A 16,397-nucleotide genomic window follows, 5' to 3' on the forward strand; every position below is an offset into this window, starting at 1 on the left:
ATGGTGTATGATTATGGATATTCCCGCATTGATCACTGACTGTTGGTGCTTTAACTCACGCTCTGGCTTAGCGCTCATGATTGTATCATGCCTCATTTAACCTCACATTATTGCTCTACTAGCACTGCTCGACTGGTCTGGCCCACCATCTCTCTGGGTAAAATGTAGGTATACATCAAGACTCTTTTCTGTTCTAACACCGAGGTGGTGGAATAAACTTCCCCTAGATGCCCGAACAGCTGAGCCACTGGTCATCTTCAAACGGCAGGTGAAGACCTACCTCTTCCTGAAACACTAAAACTAGCGCTTACTATAAAAAATTTTTTAACAGTGTTTGCTTTATGTGTATATTAAAAATAAAAAACCATGAACAGAATTTTAGGTTGATTGTATCCCAAGTATGTAGCCTAGTGAACGAGTGTTAATGTATTCATTAAAACACCTTTGTATGTCATTCTGGATAAGACCGTCTGACAAATGCCATAAATGTAAATGCTCATTTCTGTAATCATGCCATGTTATAAACCTCTCTGACAAACTGGACATGATTTGAAGGATGGTTTTATATTGTGAGTTAGAACAATGAGTTATGTCCTGGCCCTGTTTTAACCTCACAGCTTGAGAAGACCAAACCATTTTTGTAGATTTTTTTTTTTTTTTTGGTTATTTGTGTGAGATTTGCTGGATTTTAGAAGCTCTTATACACAATAAGAAATATGATGCAGTGTTAAAAGCAGCTGAGGCAACATTTTCCACATGCAAATTCATTGTTGTTCCAAGTTTAACTTAACCAGGTAAGCAGTTTACCAGGAAACACTCCATTCTGAATAAAACAATCTGCAACTCCATGGGCATTACATGAGCAGATGATTTATTGCTCTACTTATGGTTTTATACAGTCCTTTGCTTCAGTACAAATTGCAGAAACAATGTGAAAAGTCTGCAAAAAAAAGATTCATTCTTTTGCCAATAAAATCACCAAGCTTGCGTCTTCATCAGCAACAAAAATAGCATGAGTTAGAAATTTCATATAAAAGGCATTTGCTTGAGATGTCAGGGTATCGTATCATAGTTTAAACGGTTCATGTCTCTACCTTGGATCCACACAAAGCCGTAGAGGAAGTAGAACTTGCCGCCGGTGTTGGGTCCCGGACGCCAGTAAGCACGCCTTATCTCGTTAGTTTTCTCTGTGAAGCTGGAGTTCTGCCTGATCTTATACTGTACATGAGGAGGCAAGGAGCCATCCTTATTGGTCTGGAAAATAACACCTAAAAGACATAAAGTCACACATATAGTCACTGGAACATACTGTTACACTCATAATAATGCAGCTTGTAATACAGTCTCAGGAACAGCAGATTTGAATAAGAAAAGCCTTTCACTCACTGGCAAATACAGAGACATTATCATGGTAGGCTTGGTTCAGAGTGTAGTTTACAATGCTATCCTCATCCGGGAAGCCTTTGAATATATCCACACTCACCTAAAACATAAACCATGAACAATAAAGTAATGCTACCCCATTAAAAACGCTAATAAAAGTGAACGGATAAAACATTCATGGGTGAAGAGATATTTAGAATTATGTAAGTAATAAAACACAACAGTGTGTGCTGTAAAAGTTAAGCAAATCAGTCACAAGATGGTGTGATTCGACTTGATTGATTATTGTCCAGTAACAGCACATCCTGAATGTTTTCTTTCTCTTATAGCTTTGCAATTTTCTATTAATTATGACACAAAGTTTTAATGTGAGGATCATCTAGGAAACAAGTTAGATCCTTGACGGTATTAAGCATTATCTAAGACTTAAGAAGAAGTAGGTTTTGTAAGACCTTTGACATGAACTGGGTCCAGCCGCAGGCGGCATTGTCGATGGTGTCGAGCTGCTCTAGCAGCGTGCTGATGTTTGGAAGGGTGAAATTTTCCTGCATCAGACTTTCTAACAGCTCACTGTCTGAAGCGTTTAGCAGCTCCGGGTGCCTTCGCAGGTCTGAGGTCAACTATGGAGACAAATTACATAATAGCTGTCACACGGAACACAGGGACAGAAGCAGGCTGAGAGGCCACAAGTGCAAGTGGGCTTATACAACTAAAGTAAATCCAAAAGGCAAAGCCAAGTTCACAAGACAGGCTAAAACTGGTGTACACACGCTAAGTCAAAAGACTGAATATCTCTGAATAAAATGTAATAGCCTTGCTAAACAGAGAACAATGGCTTGATACTGTCACGAACAAAGACACAAAATATATACATTGTAATGATACAAATTAGGGTTAAATACTGACATTAATCAAGAACAAAATAAAATCAGGTGAGGTCAATCATGAAGCATAACAGGAAACAGGCAATAAGAAGCCAGGGACAAAGACAAGACATGAATGAAAACAAAAGCCCATGGATACATAAACAAAAAATATATATACAGAACTCATGTGGCTGCAGGCTGCTGCGCAGCTCGGCTCGCAGTGCCAGAAGGAGAGTGAGACAATAGTATAATAATTAATATAGTAAATCAAACCAAAGATATCTTAGTAGAATGGTTTCTAATGATTAACATGCTAGTCCTGCAGCCAGCTAATCTGGAACTGCTTTATTCATTACAATAACAAAATGCTGTTTTTCTGGAACCTTGATTCAAAGGCCATGAAGTTCTTGTTCTCCTTTGGCTGCCCCCTGTTCAGGGTTACCACAGCAAATCATCTAATCTGCATATTTGATTTTGGCACAAGTTTTACAATCAGATACCCTTCCTCATGCAATCCTCCCATTTTATCCAGGCTTGGGCCCAACACTGAGAGTTTACCCCTCAGTGGCTGGCTTTGGTTTCTGACCGGGAATTGAACATGGCACTGAAAACATGCTTTTCTGCTGCTGGGCTACCAGGGACACAACTGAAGCAGAGCAAGTAATTTGCATTAAAACAAAATTTGCTAAATCACTGTATTCAAAACTTGGCTTGAAAATGATTCAAGCACCAGTGCTACCAACGTTATGAGAAAACTATGACTAATTAACTGACTTTGATGGGTAAGATATGCTTTCCAAAAGCTTGTAAAATCCTGCAGGGTCATTATTTTTAGGCCTTTTGTTAAGACCAACATCTCATGGTTCATCTTAAAAAACTGTGGAAATGGGACTGGTTCTTAAATAGGTTTGCTCGTTCCACAGGGCATCCAGGCTTTCCTAGCCAATCTGGACACATTTTCTATTGATTAATTAGCAGTGTTCAATTGAATTTGTCAAGACAAAAGTTTGTATCTGGAAAATGGTATAATATGCTTTAGATACTTTAGCTTCGTTGACAGTGTATTACCTGTTGCAGCCATGCCAAGTGATTGTGCAGTTTGCCCTCCTCCAAGAAAGGTCTGAGCTCAGCCGAAATGTTTAGCCATACTTTGGCATAATGAGTCACATTGCCCACAAACGCAAATGTCTCATTGGCCTAGAGAACAAGAGTCGAACACCTGAATCATCACAATGTCCATCATTCAGACAATAATAAAAAAGAAACCTGGTTGACACAGGCTAAATATCTTTAAACATAAGCAAAAGGGCAAGATGACACAGTCATCCTCATAACTGTGAGATTTACTTGCCTTTTGAATGACCTGATCCACCTGTGAGCCAATGGGAGAGTAGAGGATCTTGGGATTTGTAGTCATAAGGTGAACGAGTAGCCCTAAATTCCTCTGCTCTTTGCTGGTAAAGCCAAGAGAGCTCATGTTACCTTGCTTCAAAGCTTCTGGCTCAATAATCCTGGTGAATAACAGTGGATTTGGTGACTTCAGAAATGGCTCTGCAAGTAAAGATGATCAAATAGCCACACTAACAGAAACAAACCTGTTATTTCCACACAGAATTGGCTGCAGCCCAGCCCATAGCTGCACAAAAGCAGAGAACTGGGAGTGAGGATTATCTGCCTGAGTGTCCTTCCCCTCAGCAAGGTTTTCAGTGATGTTGGTACCCCAAGTGGTAGTGTTGGAGCTCCAGCTGGCATTATTAGCAGAAAACAAATTCTGGTGTCCTGCACATGCCCCTTTGGGCAGCAACTTTGCCAGGCCTGAGAGCAGATCCACATCTTTAAGCAGTTTCTCTACCTCAGCCAGGTCCTTCAGCAGAGCACCCAGGTGGGACTGAAATGGCAGAGCTGAAGCATTGGTCTGTTCCAACTTTAACTGTGGGGATTAAGGAACAGAAGGGTGTTAATTGAGGGAGACATAGGTATAGTATTTTAGAGGTAATAAAGAATAGATAGATACATATATAGATAAGTCGAGTGTATAAATAAGTAGATGTACAGATGGAATTAGAAGTTGATAGAGGTTCCACTGGTGAATGAGTATATAATATAATCGTGTATATTTTGTTTTATCGTAATAATATAACAATATATTTTGTTTATAGTACATACCCTCTGTATATTTTAGTTTATAGTAATAGACATCTGTATATTATGTTCATAGCACATATACAGTATATTCATCTGTATAGTCTATTCATAGAATATATATATATTCATCTGTACATTATAGTCATAGTACATATATGTTCCTTTGTATATCATATTCATAGAACATACATATCTGTAAATTACTGTTTATAGTATTAACCATATATCTTGTTACAGCACATATCCTTCTGTAAATATGTATATCTGTTCATAGTACGCACACAACTGTAAATCACTCCATATTACCACTTACATAACTTATTTAAATCTTGTACAATCTGTATATCCTGCACTTGCCACTTAGACCAAAACTGCCGTTGCCTTATACTGTACATGTGTAATGACAATAAAGTCAAATCTAATCTAATCTAATCTAATCTAATCTAATGTGGTTGAATTAATAAACATATGGATAAATAAATGAATGAATGACAGTTATGGAAATTGAATCATATAGATGGGTGAGTAAGTGGATGGGTAAATAAACAGACACTGTACAGTATATGAATCAGTTGATTAATGGATGAATGAAAGAATGAATGAATGATTGAATGAATATTGAGATGGGTAGGTGTAAATATTGGATGAACAGTTTGTTGGATGGATGTATTAATAGATTGATGGGTAGAGAGAAACCCAGATTGACAAAAAAATGAGTTGGAGAAACTGATATAAATAAACAGATGTACTGGTTTCATGAATTGATGGATCAATTGATGAATGGATGGAAGAATGTATAGATAGATAGATGGATGGATAAACAAAAGATAAGACATCCATTTGCCATTGGAAATGTGTTTTTTGTACCTTCTCACTGATTCTCTCTGTGTCAATCTGGTCCTTCAGCTCTTGGCTGATCTGTGCAAAGCGCTCCGCTTTCTGCTTCACCTCTCCTTCACACATATTCGCCTGATAGGCTCGTAACAGTGACTGCTGCTTTTCTGGGACTGATAGTATCGTGTTGAGCTCACTGTCTCTTCCCTCCCCACATGTAAGTGCCTCCAGCACTCCACCAGTCAGCAGAATTCCCTGGAAAAAAAAAGTTGATGACAGATATTTGGCACGAACAGATATGGTTAAAGTGGAATCAAAGGCAGAATCCAAAAAGTGAGTGGCAACGACCCAACTAATGAGCAACTGGTTTGTCAAGACTGTTAGTGTGATAAAATAGTGAAAACAATGTTATTTGCTGATGCAAATTTTTAAATCATGAGAGTTTAGCTAATTAAATTATTGACTTGCTGGTAAATTTGAAGAAAAATAAACCCCACAGTCCCAGGACAGGTACAAGAGCAAAATGTAGACAACTAGTATGAAACACATTTCAATTCACACAGATATGACCAAGGCTCATATCTGTGTGAATTGAAATAAGAGTGCAACTTTAATACAACCAAACCAGGTGCATGACTGACCTCCATCTCTTGCAGTCCCTGTGGATCAAGTTTGTTCGCATCCCCTCCTCCTCCAGCGATGCCAAGGGCCTGAGAGAGCAGCTGGAAAAGAGCGTGCTGATCAGCTGCTTTAGTTGGGTCTCTCAGCGCTTTGTGAAGCAAACCCCCTTCCAAACTTCTCCAGCCTCCCAGCAGCTGCTCCTGGAGTCACACACCAAGGTTTAGTGCCATTGGAAGGAGTAGATTTGTTCATTTGAGAAGTGTAAAGTTCTTCCGATCCATGTCAACCATCCATAAGCCGATTTTGATTCTGAAGTATGAATCTGATTCATTTACATCTGTATTCATGAGGCATTTTCTTCACCAATGGAGTGTGCTAGTCTAGTGGTTTAGTGTGTGTGTGTATGTGTGTCTGTGGTGTGTGTGTGTGTATCCCAAAATACCTCCAGTTGTAAGACTTTCTCTCCAGTGCTGCGAGCACCACGGTGACCTTCAGGCCAGCCTCCACCGCCTGCACTTGCTTTGGGATATGTGCCAAAAATTAGGTTATATACCTGTGTCAAACACACACACACAATGTAATCTCAGCCTCCTTTTATTGGATGTTAAGATTTTCTTTAATACTTTTCTGGCCACAACCTACAGAATGTTACAATTCGATTGGCTTTCTGAACGTCTATGTGCTCGTTTTCAGCAGAAAAACAAACAATTATAACCAACACAAAACAATTTGTGTTGTGTCAGAGCCTAGACTAGTTGTCTACAGGCTACACTAGAGCTATTGGTCTATGCTTGATCGTCTGCCATGTCAGTTAAAATACTTTGTGTGTAGTCCATCTACATGTTTGGCTTGTGACACTACACTGTTAATGACAGTGACAGTTTCACAAAAGGTAAAAAGGTTAAAGGTCCTTTAGGTTAAATGTAAAGACACAGTGACTACACATGTATAGACAGCTCCAGAACTATTGGCACCCTTAATAAAACTGGAGATCTTCTTTGAGAATCTGGCTTCCTTTGCCAAGACAGCCAAGGATCTTTCAGCTAAACAACGTTCCCAAACATATGTTTGAATAACAGAAAAAAAAGGGTTTAATTGGTTCAATGACCACAGAATCAATCCTTTGACATGACCATCCTAGTCTTTTGACATGAACAGCATTGAAAACTGTGAGCTGAGCTGAAAAAGAGGATCCAAAACAGAAGACTGAGTACTCTGGAAAATGTGGAGAAATTTTGTATTGAGTTCAGCTCAGATTCTTTCCTTGGTAAACTTATTAGGCATTATAGAAGAAGACTGTGCTGGCTAAAGAAAATTGCTTACGCTGGCTAAAGAAATGAAATTCAATTTTTACATTTAAAGTGTAATAAGGTGCTAATAATTCTCAAACTGGCTGCTGTCTATACTGTACATACTGGTCTTTTTATACACCTACTCTTCCAGTACATGTATACTATACCAGGTGGTATCTACTGTATACTACTAAGTCATGCATTTGGTGGCATTTTAAATGAAATTCTTGATTATTTAAAATAAGGGCCTAAATTATCACCTTCAGGCTATAAATACACACAAATACTGCCAGCCAAAAAGTTTCAGATTATACAGCAGAGTGAAAAAATGGTCGGTTAAATTTATTGGCTTTAGGTTATTTTTATTCCAGTATGAGTGCGGAGGAGTTGCTTGAATTGTGCTGATGTTACAGCAATGGTGCTCCTTACATTCCCAATATAGCAGCAAGTTAACAGCCTGGCACTTAATAGACAAAGAGCTGAAGTTCACATCATTAGCCTGTGCCATTAAAAACGCTCCCAGTCTGCTGTCAAAACCACAATAAAAACATAACACAAAAGATTCTTAAAGAGAGCAGGTGAGCTGCAGATGGCGTGTCCTGAGAGCTTTAAAGAGAAATGTGTTGAATTGAAGGAGTTACGAACCTCTTTAAGGTTAACTGGGGATGAAAGAAGAAGGCTGGCTGTGTCGTTGGACAGAGAGAGATTTTGGATAAGGAACTGCTGGAAGTGAGAAGGATTCCTTAAGACGCTACCTAAAGTGAAGCCTGGAATCAGATACAGTAGAGTTTCAGATGTCAGCTATGAAGCTCAAGCATAATTAAACACACATATTAAAAGCAGTCATGCTTGTGCTTTAAAAATAATCGTCTTGTAAGTTCTGTTGGTTTAGTTTTAGGCAGCATTTGTTGTGCAAGAATGTGTGTATCTCTAGACCGTGGCTTGTGTTGAAGCTGTTCTCTAAGGGACTCTGAGCTGAGCTGAGACTCTCCAGGTGCTGCTGCAGTGACTCCAGCTCCTCTCCAAGAGTCGGCCCTTCGGACGCGAACAAGTGATTCTGCTCCACAACCTCCCCAATCCGCTCCAACAACTGAGTCACGCTAAAAAAAGGACAAACATGGCTTTGATGAATGAAACCCAGAAAGGGAAACCAGAGAAAAGTTCAAAGTGTGTCTGAGAATAAAAAAAAAATTAAAGAACGACATGGTTAGTTAGAGATCCGTTATAAACCTGTATATCACTATAGTTCTGAACTGCAATCGTAGTGAGAGACTCATTACGCAGGCTCACTGCTTATACACACATGATTACAGGTGCTAATGAGGACTGCTGTTAGGTGCTACAGACCCAGTGGGAGTCTTTAAAGGTGATAGAGAGAGAAAGATGCAACATTACAGCATTAAGCCTTGGACTCACGTGGAGTTTTTATACTGCAGGAAGCCAAATTCGTCTCGCTGGCCATCCGGACACAAGGACTGCATGACTGGAATGATGCCCGCCGAGGTCAAGGGGGCGGCGCTGTAGAAAGCTGATCACGCCGTGCCGAAAAACAGGATAACAGGAACGCCGGGAAATGGATGAGGATGATAGTAGGTCCAGTAGAGGTGGTGATTAGTAGGGTTTAATTGAACAAGATGTGTATGTTGGAAAGGACGAGGAAGGAGTATGAGTAGGTTAGAGATGAGGCATTGCAAATAAGCATGGAGTGGCAGAAAGATGTAGGATAAATAGGGTAGAATGGGTGGAAGGGATGTGAAATGAAATCAAAACCAAACCAAAAAGAAAGAGAGAAGGAACGGTCACAACTCCGATAAACAGTCAGGAGGTCAGGGAAGGTTTCAGATGTCAGGTCAGATTGTATTAAGTAAACTAGATTAAAGACCATTTTACTAAATCTCCCTCACACACACACACACACACACACACACACACACACACACACACACACACACACACACAAACACACACGAATGAGCCATCTTTCACTGAAACACAGAAATACTAATTTTAGTATGTTCCCACACACTACAACCTACATATTAACACATCTATAAAAAGCTCCAGTATACAGTCAGTTTAAAGAGTTAGACTTGTGTCGTATCTACACACAATGGCCAAAGCTTTAAAGTAAATCTTCCATATAAGTCACTCTGTACGCTCCCAGAATCCCAGTTCCCTGCTGTTTTTTCTACTTGGTGTAGATATGAAGCGGATTATTATTGGATTATTAGCTTCTATCTACAACATTGAGCTGATTCACTGTAAATTACATCTCACACACACACACACACACACACACACACACACACACACACACACACAATCTACTGTACCATGGCAGTATAACTGATGTGCTGCGAAAGAGCCATCACATCAAGAGCCATCGCATCTGATGAGAGAGGGCTAACCAATAGGATAGATGGATTCTAAGCAAGGAATAGAACACGATTAAAAGTGCTGTAAAGGGGCTGTGGTAATGAAGGCCTGTTACTACTGTTACTATCCCGAATAACATTTATTTCCTTACGAAAATGAACATTAAAAGTTTTTCCCAAAGTGAATTGACACTTTAAATTTGTTTATATTTGTGGAATTGTGGAATTCTCTTATATTATAGCGTGTGTGTGTATACATACATACATATATATATATATATATATATATATATATATATATATATAGAGAGAGAGAGAGAGAGAGAGAGAGAGAGAGAGAGAGACTCCTAATTACAGAATGGGGCCTATAAGTAGTCTGACGATTTAATGATCCATTATTTAATCAATGGCTCTGAGTAAATTGAGCCATTTCACATTCAGCCTGAGCTGGTCATCTTGGCATCTCCCTCAGGATGTCACCGCAAGACTTTTGGCACTGACAGCGGTGTACAGAAAGTTAAACATAATCTGCTGACTATCCTTTTCTAAAGTGTTTGGATACTGCAGCAGACAGTCTGCGGAGCTGGCATGTACTCCTTTCTCATCCTCTTGCTTTTCCTCCCTCTCTCCATTAATAAGTCGCCTCCTTCCGGCATTCTGGAATCAGACAGCGCGTGCTCACTGTCAGCACCTACCCATGCAGTAAAATCTATCTGTTTACACAAGAGGGTGTCATATTTCTCCTGTTCCAGTGATGGCTGGTCTGCTGAGACACACTGGCTGTCGCACTGTTCAGGTCTAATACACTACTGCCTGACATCTGCTTCCTCTCTGGCCAAAGGATTAATACAGCAAACACGGTCAGAGGAAAAGCCTGATCGCAGGATAAGTCCATTAAACAGGTTAAACAGCAGTGTGTGAGAAGAGATTAAGATTTAAGCTTTAAAGGAGTAGTTTGGCCAAAAAAATTCAATGTTAACAATTTCCCACTTACCCCAGGGTTTGTCAGGAACTGCTTTTTTAAATTTTGCAGTGCCATTTCAAAGACTAATGCAGCAGTACATGTCTGTCTTAATTCATATGGGGTAAAAGGAAAACTCTGTCAGTTTGAATTTTCAAAACCAAACTTTTCCTTTAAGATATTATCTTTGTAAAAGTAGTAGTGTTGGAAATAAGTATTAATGCTGACATGTTATTGTACACAAAGACATCTGCAGACAATAAACCTCGCTGAACCTTTCATTCATTAGCTCATCCGTTCATGAATACATTAATACATTATGTATGAAACTGTAGTGAGTGTGTGCTGATGTCTGCTCAGTGTCCGGTGCTGTAATATGGTCCTTGCTTTCATTAACGTCACACTGACAGAAGAAACAGGATCTGCAGTACATTCCACTCAGGTAAGCGATTCTCACTCAAACACACACACACACACACACACACATACACACACACCGACACAGACATGCACCGCTACACACATTAGAGCCCACACCATGACACACATGAAATTAGCAAACGGAGAGGTTATGCAGCAAAGATGGAATGGCACACAGAAATTTCATAAAATAAGAAACACTGAATAAAAAACAATACTTAGACTTACACACTGGTCCAGCATGCAGTGAATATGTACCATGGAAAAAAGTAAGAAGAATACAGAGAGAAAAAGTGGGAGAGAGCGAGAGAGAGAGAGAGAGAGAGAGAGAGAGAGAGAGAGAGAGAGAGAGAGAGAGAGAGAGAAAGAGAGAGAGAGAAAAGGACAGATGATAGAAAGAAACAAAAAAGACAAAAAAAAATGGTGTTTGATTTTGATCCGCATCAGAAACAAAAAAAGGACACTATGGTGAAATTAATGAGGACGTTCTCTGAGAAACAACACGACTGTTCACTGCGCAGAAGCCCAAACATCTTTGCAATCGACGGTGGATTAGCAAAGTTGCCCCATAATGCTGCGTGGCCACATACAAAAAGACAGTAACATAAATAGCTAATATCCATCCACAGCTAAATTCTACATACAGTATTCATCACAAAATCAGAGATGAGCTTTCTGCAGGATCTACTGTTGCACTCACAGCACCAGCACTGTTACTGACTGCTGTAAGAGGTATACTGGGAGTGTTGGGAGTGATGGGTGCATTATGCTAATGCTTTCTCACCATTTAGTTGCCCTTCCACCTGAGAAGTTCTGCTAGTTATGTGGAAAAAGGAATCGTTCGGTGAAAAAATGGACAACGGGTCATGTTTGATGTTTACTCCTTTTTTTTGGAAACATGTCTTGGCTGATCAATTACATGTGAAGTGGAAAAATTTATATTTCATTTTAAACCACTTTTTTTCTTCTGTTGGATCCATCTTACCTTCTTTCACAGGGATAGCTGGTTTTTTCTGCCTCAGACCCAGCAAAATAAAGAAAAGGACTAGAGGGATGAAGATCTCAAACGCCAGCACCCACTGAAAACACACAAACACACAAAGCAGTGAATATAGCTTGTCAGGCAGCTTTTTGTCTAACCGTGTCTGCATGTTGTAACGTTGTAACTGCGTTAGTGTGGACAGCCTAACAAATCCTATACTGTTAATACAAAGCACATTAAAGGGAATTTCCGTAACCTGAACATGAGACACAGTTAACACCTCAGTGTACTAGCTACGCTAGTAAGCTTTTTGCTTGATAACTTGCTAATATCATGCTAGCACTTATACATGATTCAGACGAAGCAGGATATGAAATGTCTTTATAAGACTTTCTTAATATAATGGTCGAATTAAATGTTCTATTACAACTTTGTGGGGACTCTCATCTATAAAAAAATACTATTTCACATGATGCTTCTACTACCATGTACTAACATGCTTCCATTATTATTATTATTATTATTATTATTATTATTATTATTATTATTATTATTATTATTGATTGTCATATGCACCAGTTTCTTGAGTTTGCACTACAGTGGTGTGAGTGGTTAAACTATAATGGCAAATAGTATAAAATAATATTAACACATTTGCACTTCCAATAGACATTCATAAACAAAACAACATTAGAACTCAAAAAATATCCAAATAAGTATAACTTAAATATATATATAAAAAAAATTGCATTTCAAAAGTTTTGGCAACTCAATAAGCACTCTTTGCAAGCGTATAAAGCAGAAAAGCATCTCAAATCAACACAACACATGAACAACACATCAACAGCAGAAGATCAGATCAGGAGCCACTATTTTCATTTCTGCAGCAACATGCAGATAGTAAGGTCAGATTTGATTTTTAATTCATGAACCCAACCTGTATTGTGGGGATGTGGTAGCCTAAAAGGTTAAGGTCTTCCAATCGGAAGGTTGTGAGTTCGATTCCTATGTCTACCAAGCTGCCACTGCTGGGCCCCTGTGCAAGTCCCTTAACCCTCAATTGCTCAGTTGTATAAAAAAAATGAGATAAAATGTAAGTCGCTGTGGATAAGGGTGTCTGTAAAATGTATTGTGCCTTAACGAAATCTTCACTTTTGCTGCAAATTCCAGGGCGCATTGATATCAAATGAAAGTTGTAAAGCTGCCACATCCTTTCTGAGTATCGTTGCTGACTCTTTAGGACCATAAATGTGCATCCCTTTATGGGCACATTTTATCTTACAATGGCTATCTCCAGCATGATAATGTGCAACGTCACAAAGCAAAGACTGTCTTTCACTTCTCCAGTGGGATAGGTCATAAATTTATAATTCATCCACTCTGGAACAGCAATTATATTTACTCTGATCAGCCATAAATTCTGAACCACCTGCCTAATATTGTGTAAGCTCCCACTTGTGCCACCAAAACAGCTCTGACTCCTTGAGGCATGGACTTCTGAAGGTGTGCTGTTGTATAATGCTAACCAAAACATTATTCTCAGTTCTATAAGTCCTGTAAGTTGTGAAGTGGAACCTTCAGAGATCAGTCTTGTTTGTCTAGTACATCCCACAGACGCTTGATTGGATTGGGATGTTGGGAATTTGGAGACCAAGTAAACACCCTTTTTGTCATGTTCCTTAAACAATTCTTGAATCATTTTTGCAGTGTGTCAGGCAGCATTTTCCTGGTAAATGGAAACACTGCCATTACCAGAAAGTCATCCAGACATCTGGCAGATTTTTACACTTGCTGACTTTTCTGCTTCCAACACATCAACTTTTTGCGAAATGACTCCTCACTTGCTGCCTAATATATCCCACCCTTTGACATGTACCAATGTTATTCATGTCACCTGTCAGTTGTTTTAATTTTATGACTGACAGTAAATTTTTTGAAAAGAAAAAAATAGGTAAATTAGACAGTGAATCGTTTTGTAGGTCAACTGAGTCAAATCGTTTGAGCCGATAAATCCTCTGGTTGCCACGAAGGTTACCTACTAGACCAGAGAGCCAACGTCTGCTGCCAAATATGCAGTCTTCAGCAGCCAAATGGCCTGAAGCTGTTACACAAAACAGTGTCCTGTTACACAGGCATAGAGGTGGAGGGTGAGCACACACACACACACACACACACACACACACACACACACACACACACACACACACACACACACACCGCAGCAGGTGGCTTATATGAGCGGGTGGGTTGGACAAAGTATGCAAATATATGCTTACGTTGTCAGTGTCGAGAACATGCTCCATTATTACTGCATGCTTTAAAGAGTCAATATAGAGTTTCACATTATAATGCTGAACAGATGCTTTTCATGAGCTTTAGTGTAACAGGGTAACAGTGACACTTAAAGGAATAATCTACCCTGAAAACAGATCTAAACCTTTTTTTTTTTATCAGAGGCCAAGAAATAGAATTTGATTTACATCTTTTTTGTTGTGTCTGTGTTGAGCATGGAATGTCTTTATCATGTCTCACTCGCTGGGCTTTAAGAATTTGGGATTTAGTAGCGCAGTGGTTAAGGTATTAGGCTACTGATGGGAAGGTCATGGGTTTGAACCCCAGGTCCACCAAGCTGCCACTGCTGGGCCCCCCAAGCAAGGCCCTTAACGCTCAGTGTAAGTCACTCTGGATAAGGGTGTCTGCTAAATGCCATAAATTTGTAGGTTTTTTTAAGTATTTCTGCTTTACCTAGCCTACTAGGGGTAAATATTACTTTACAGAGAAGCTCTTAAAAAGCAAACCCATTTCTGCTTTCTGAGATGCCCCAAGTGTTTGTTCGTAAGGAAATTTCTGTGTAAGGTTATCAACAAAGAGGAAAACCACAAGTCTCACCCTGAAAGTCAACAGAGTCCCGACTGTTTTTTTTTTCTTTCAACTTGCTGCCTGAAAATAATTCACTTGTTTATACTGATACAAAATGTCTGATAAGTTATAGGAAGACACCAGGGTTGAGTTAAAAAGGGTTAAATATGCTTCAGTCAAAATATTTGGGATGTCCTTAGTGATTCTGGTTGATTTTTCCTTCATGGCTTGTGATGTAATCTCAGTTTTTTCCCACACAACAAAAATAGATACAAAACAAAAATCCATATATCTCAGTGTTGGCTTAGTTTTTTTTTTTTTACACAGAGCTAGGCCTATATTTGTCACTGCAACGTTCTCTCATAGAGGGCGGAGGAGGTGTAGAGATGATGATGATGATAATGATAGCTTTAAGTAAAATTAGGTTGACACTTTGGATAAGCTGCAACTCTGAATCTCAGAAGGAAACACAAAACACCCACATTGCACTTTCGAGCAGGTACTTTTCTAGTTCCGCCAAAAATTCTTGCTGTGCCGCCAAAAAGCTGAGTAGGCCACACAACACCGCTATGTTGTTGATTATTTTCCAATAACAGAACACCCTCAAGTGTTTTCATCTTTATTTTAACTGACACAACACCACAGTTTTATCTACTGCTGTACGTTTTGTGGGAAAAAAAAGAAGAGAAAAATAATCCAAAGAAAATAGAAGTTAGTTTCAAAGCTTTTCCTTTGCTTTTTCTCCATCGCGTCTGTCTCGTCACGCTCATTCCATCATTCCATCTCGGTGTCTCTCAAGGTCATGATAAACAAGAGGCTTTTCTGCATGCTTCCCTCCCAGTACACAAAGACACGTCTGACAAACCACACAAAGCTTCAGTTGTAAGAGCACAAGTAACAAACCGCGAGTAAACACACAAGAAAACGCTTGTGTCTTTTAAAAATTCTTAAAGCTTATTGATTTCAAAGTTGTGGAAAGGGCAAAGAGAAATGTTTCATTTGAATATTACATTTCTCCTGCGTTCGAGTCACTGGGGGTAAAAATGCCTCCTCTGTTTTCCTTCTGCTGAATTTGCATGTCGGAGACTGAGCTTTCATTATTTATAGGTGGGCCAATGCATCTAAGATATACTCTATCTTTTAGGCAGAGAGCAGAGGTAGTGCCCCCCCCCCACACACACACACACACAGTATTGACAAAGATATATTAAAGTTCAAGGCCAAAACCAAGCAAGTCAAACACAGAAGCTGTAAACAAACACAGCTGAGGATCAGATCATGATCCAGAGTCTGAAAGAAAACCATATGAAAAAGATGTATGTATGATTAATATGATGATTAACATGTTCCCAGCTATGTTTAATAAAACTGTATCACTTCAGGGGGGCATGGTGGCTTAGTGGTTAGCACGTTCGCCTCACACCTCCAGGGTTGGGGGTTCGATTCCCGCCTCCGCCTTGTGTGTGTGGAGTTTGCATGTTCTCTCCGTGCCTCAGGGGTTTCCTCCGGGTACTCCGGTTTCCTCCCCCGGTCCAAAGACATGCATGGTAGGTTGATTAACTGTCCGTAGTGTGTAATTGTGTGAGTGAATGAGTGTGTGTGTGCTGCAGCGTCGTCAGGACACGGGGCTTTGAGGTTTCTAGGTATATAACATATAAT

The 16,397-nt window shown here is 39.5% G+C and overlaps 1 protein-coding gene across 3 annotated transcripts in view; it reads right to left on the minus strand.

Annotated features, from left to right (window-relative positions):
• abca2 (ATP-binding cassette, sub-family A (ABC1), member 2) overlaps positions 1–16,397 on the minus strand; it is a 75,030-nt gene that overhangs the window by 28,586 nt on the left and 30,047 nt on the right. For 2 of the 3 annotated variants that reach the window (XM_047819073.1, XM_027162975.2), the window contains exons 2-15: positions 11,883–11,976; positions 11,126–11,128; positions 8,558–8,669; positions 8,078–8,241; positions 7,787–7,908; positions 6,292–6,402; positions 5,870–6,049; positions 5,262–5,483; positions 3,845–4,179; positions 3,601–3,760; positions 3,318–3,446; positions 1,836–2,003; positions 1,387–1,483; positions 1,095–1,268 (exon numbers count right to left, since the gene is read on the minus strand). In XM_047819073.1, coding sequence (XP_047675029.1) covers positions 1,095–1,268; positions 1,387–1,483; positions 1,836–2,003; positions 3,318–3,446; positions 3,601–3,760; positions 3,845–4,179; positions 5,262–5,483; positions 5,870–6,049; positions 6,292–6,402; positions 7,787–7,908; positions 8,078–8,241; positions 8,558–8,669; positions 11,126–11,128; positions 11,883–11,976 — 2,071 coding nt within the window. The remainder of the gene's footprint in view (positions 1–1,094; positions 1,269–1,386; positions 1,484–1,835; positions 2,004–3,317; positions 3,447–3,600; positions 3,761–3,844; positions 4,180–5,261; positions 5,484–5,869; positions 6,050–6,291; positions 6,403–7,786; positions 7,909–8,077; positions 8,242–8,557; positions 8,670–11,125; positions 11,129–11,882; positions 11,977–16,397) is intronic. The other variant, XM_047819072.1, reaches the window with a different exon arrangement.

The sequence above is a fragment of the Tachysurus fulvidraco genome, chromosome 9, assembly GCF_022655615.1.
Source record: "Tachysurus fulvidraco isolate hzauxx_2018 chromosome 9, HZAU_PFXX_2.0, whole genome shotgun sequence".
Classification (NCBI taxonomy): Eukaryota; Metazoa; Chordata; class Actinopteri; order Siluriformes; family Bagridae; genus Tachysurus; species Tachysurus fulvidraco.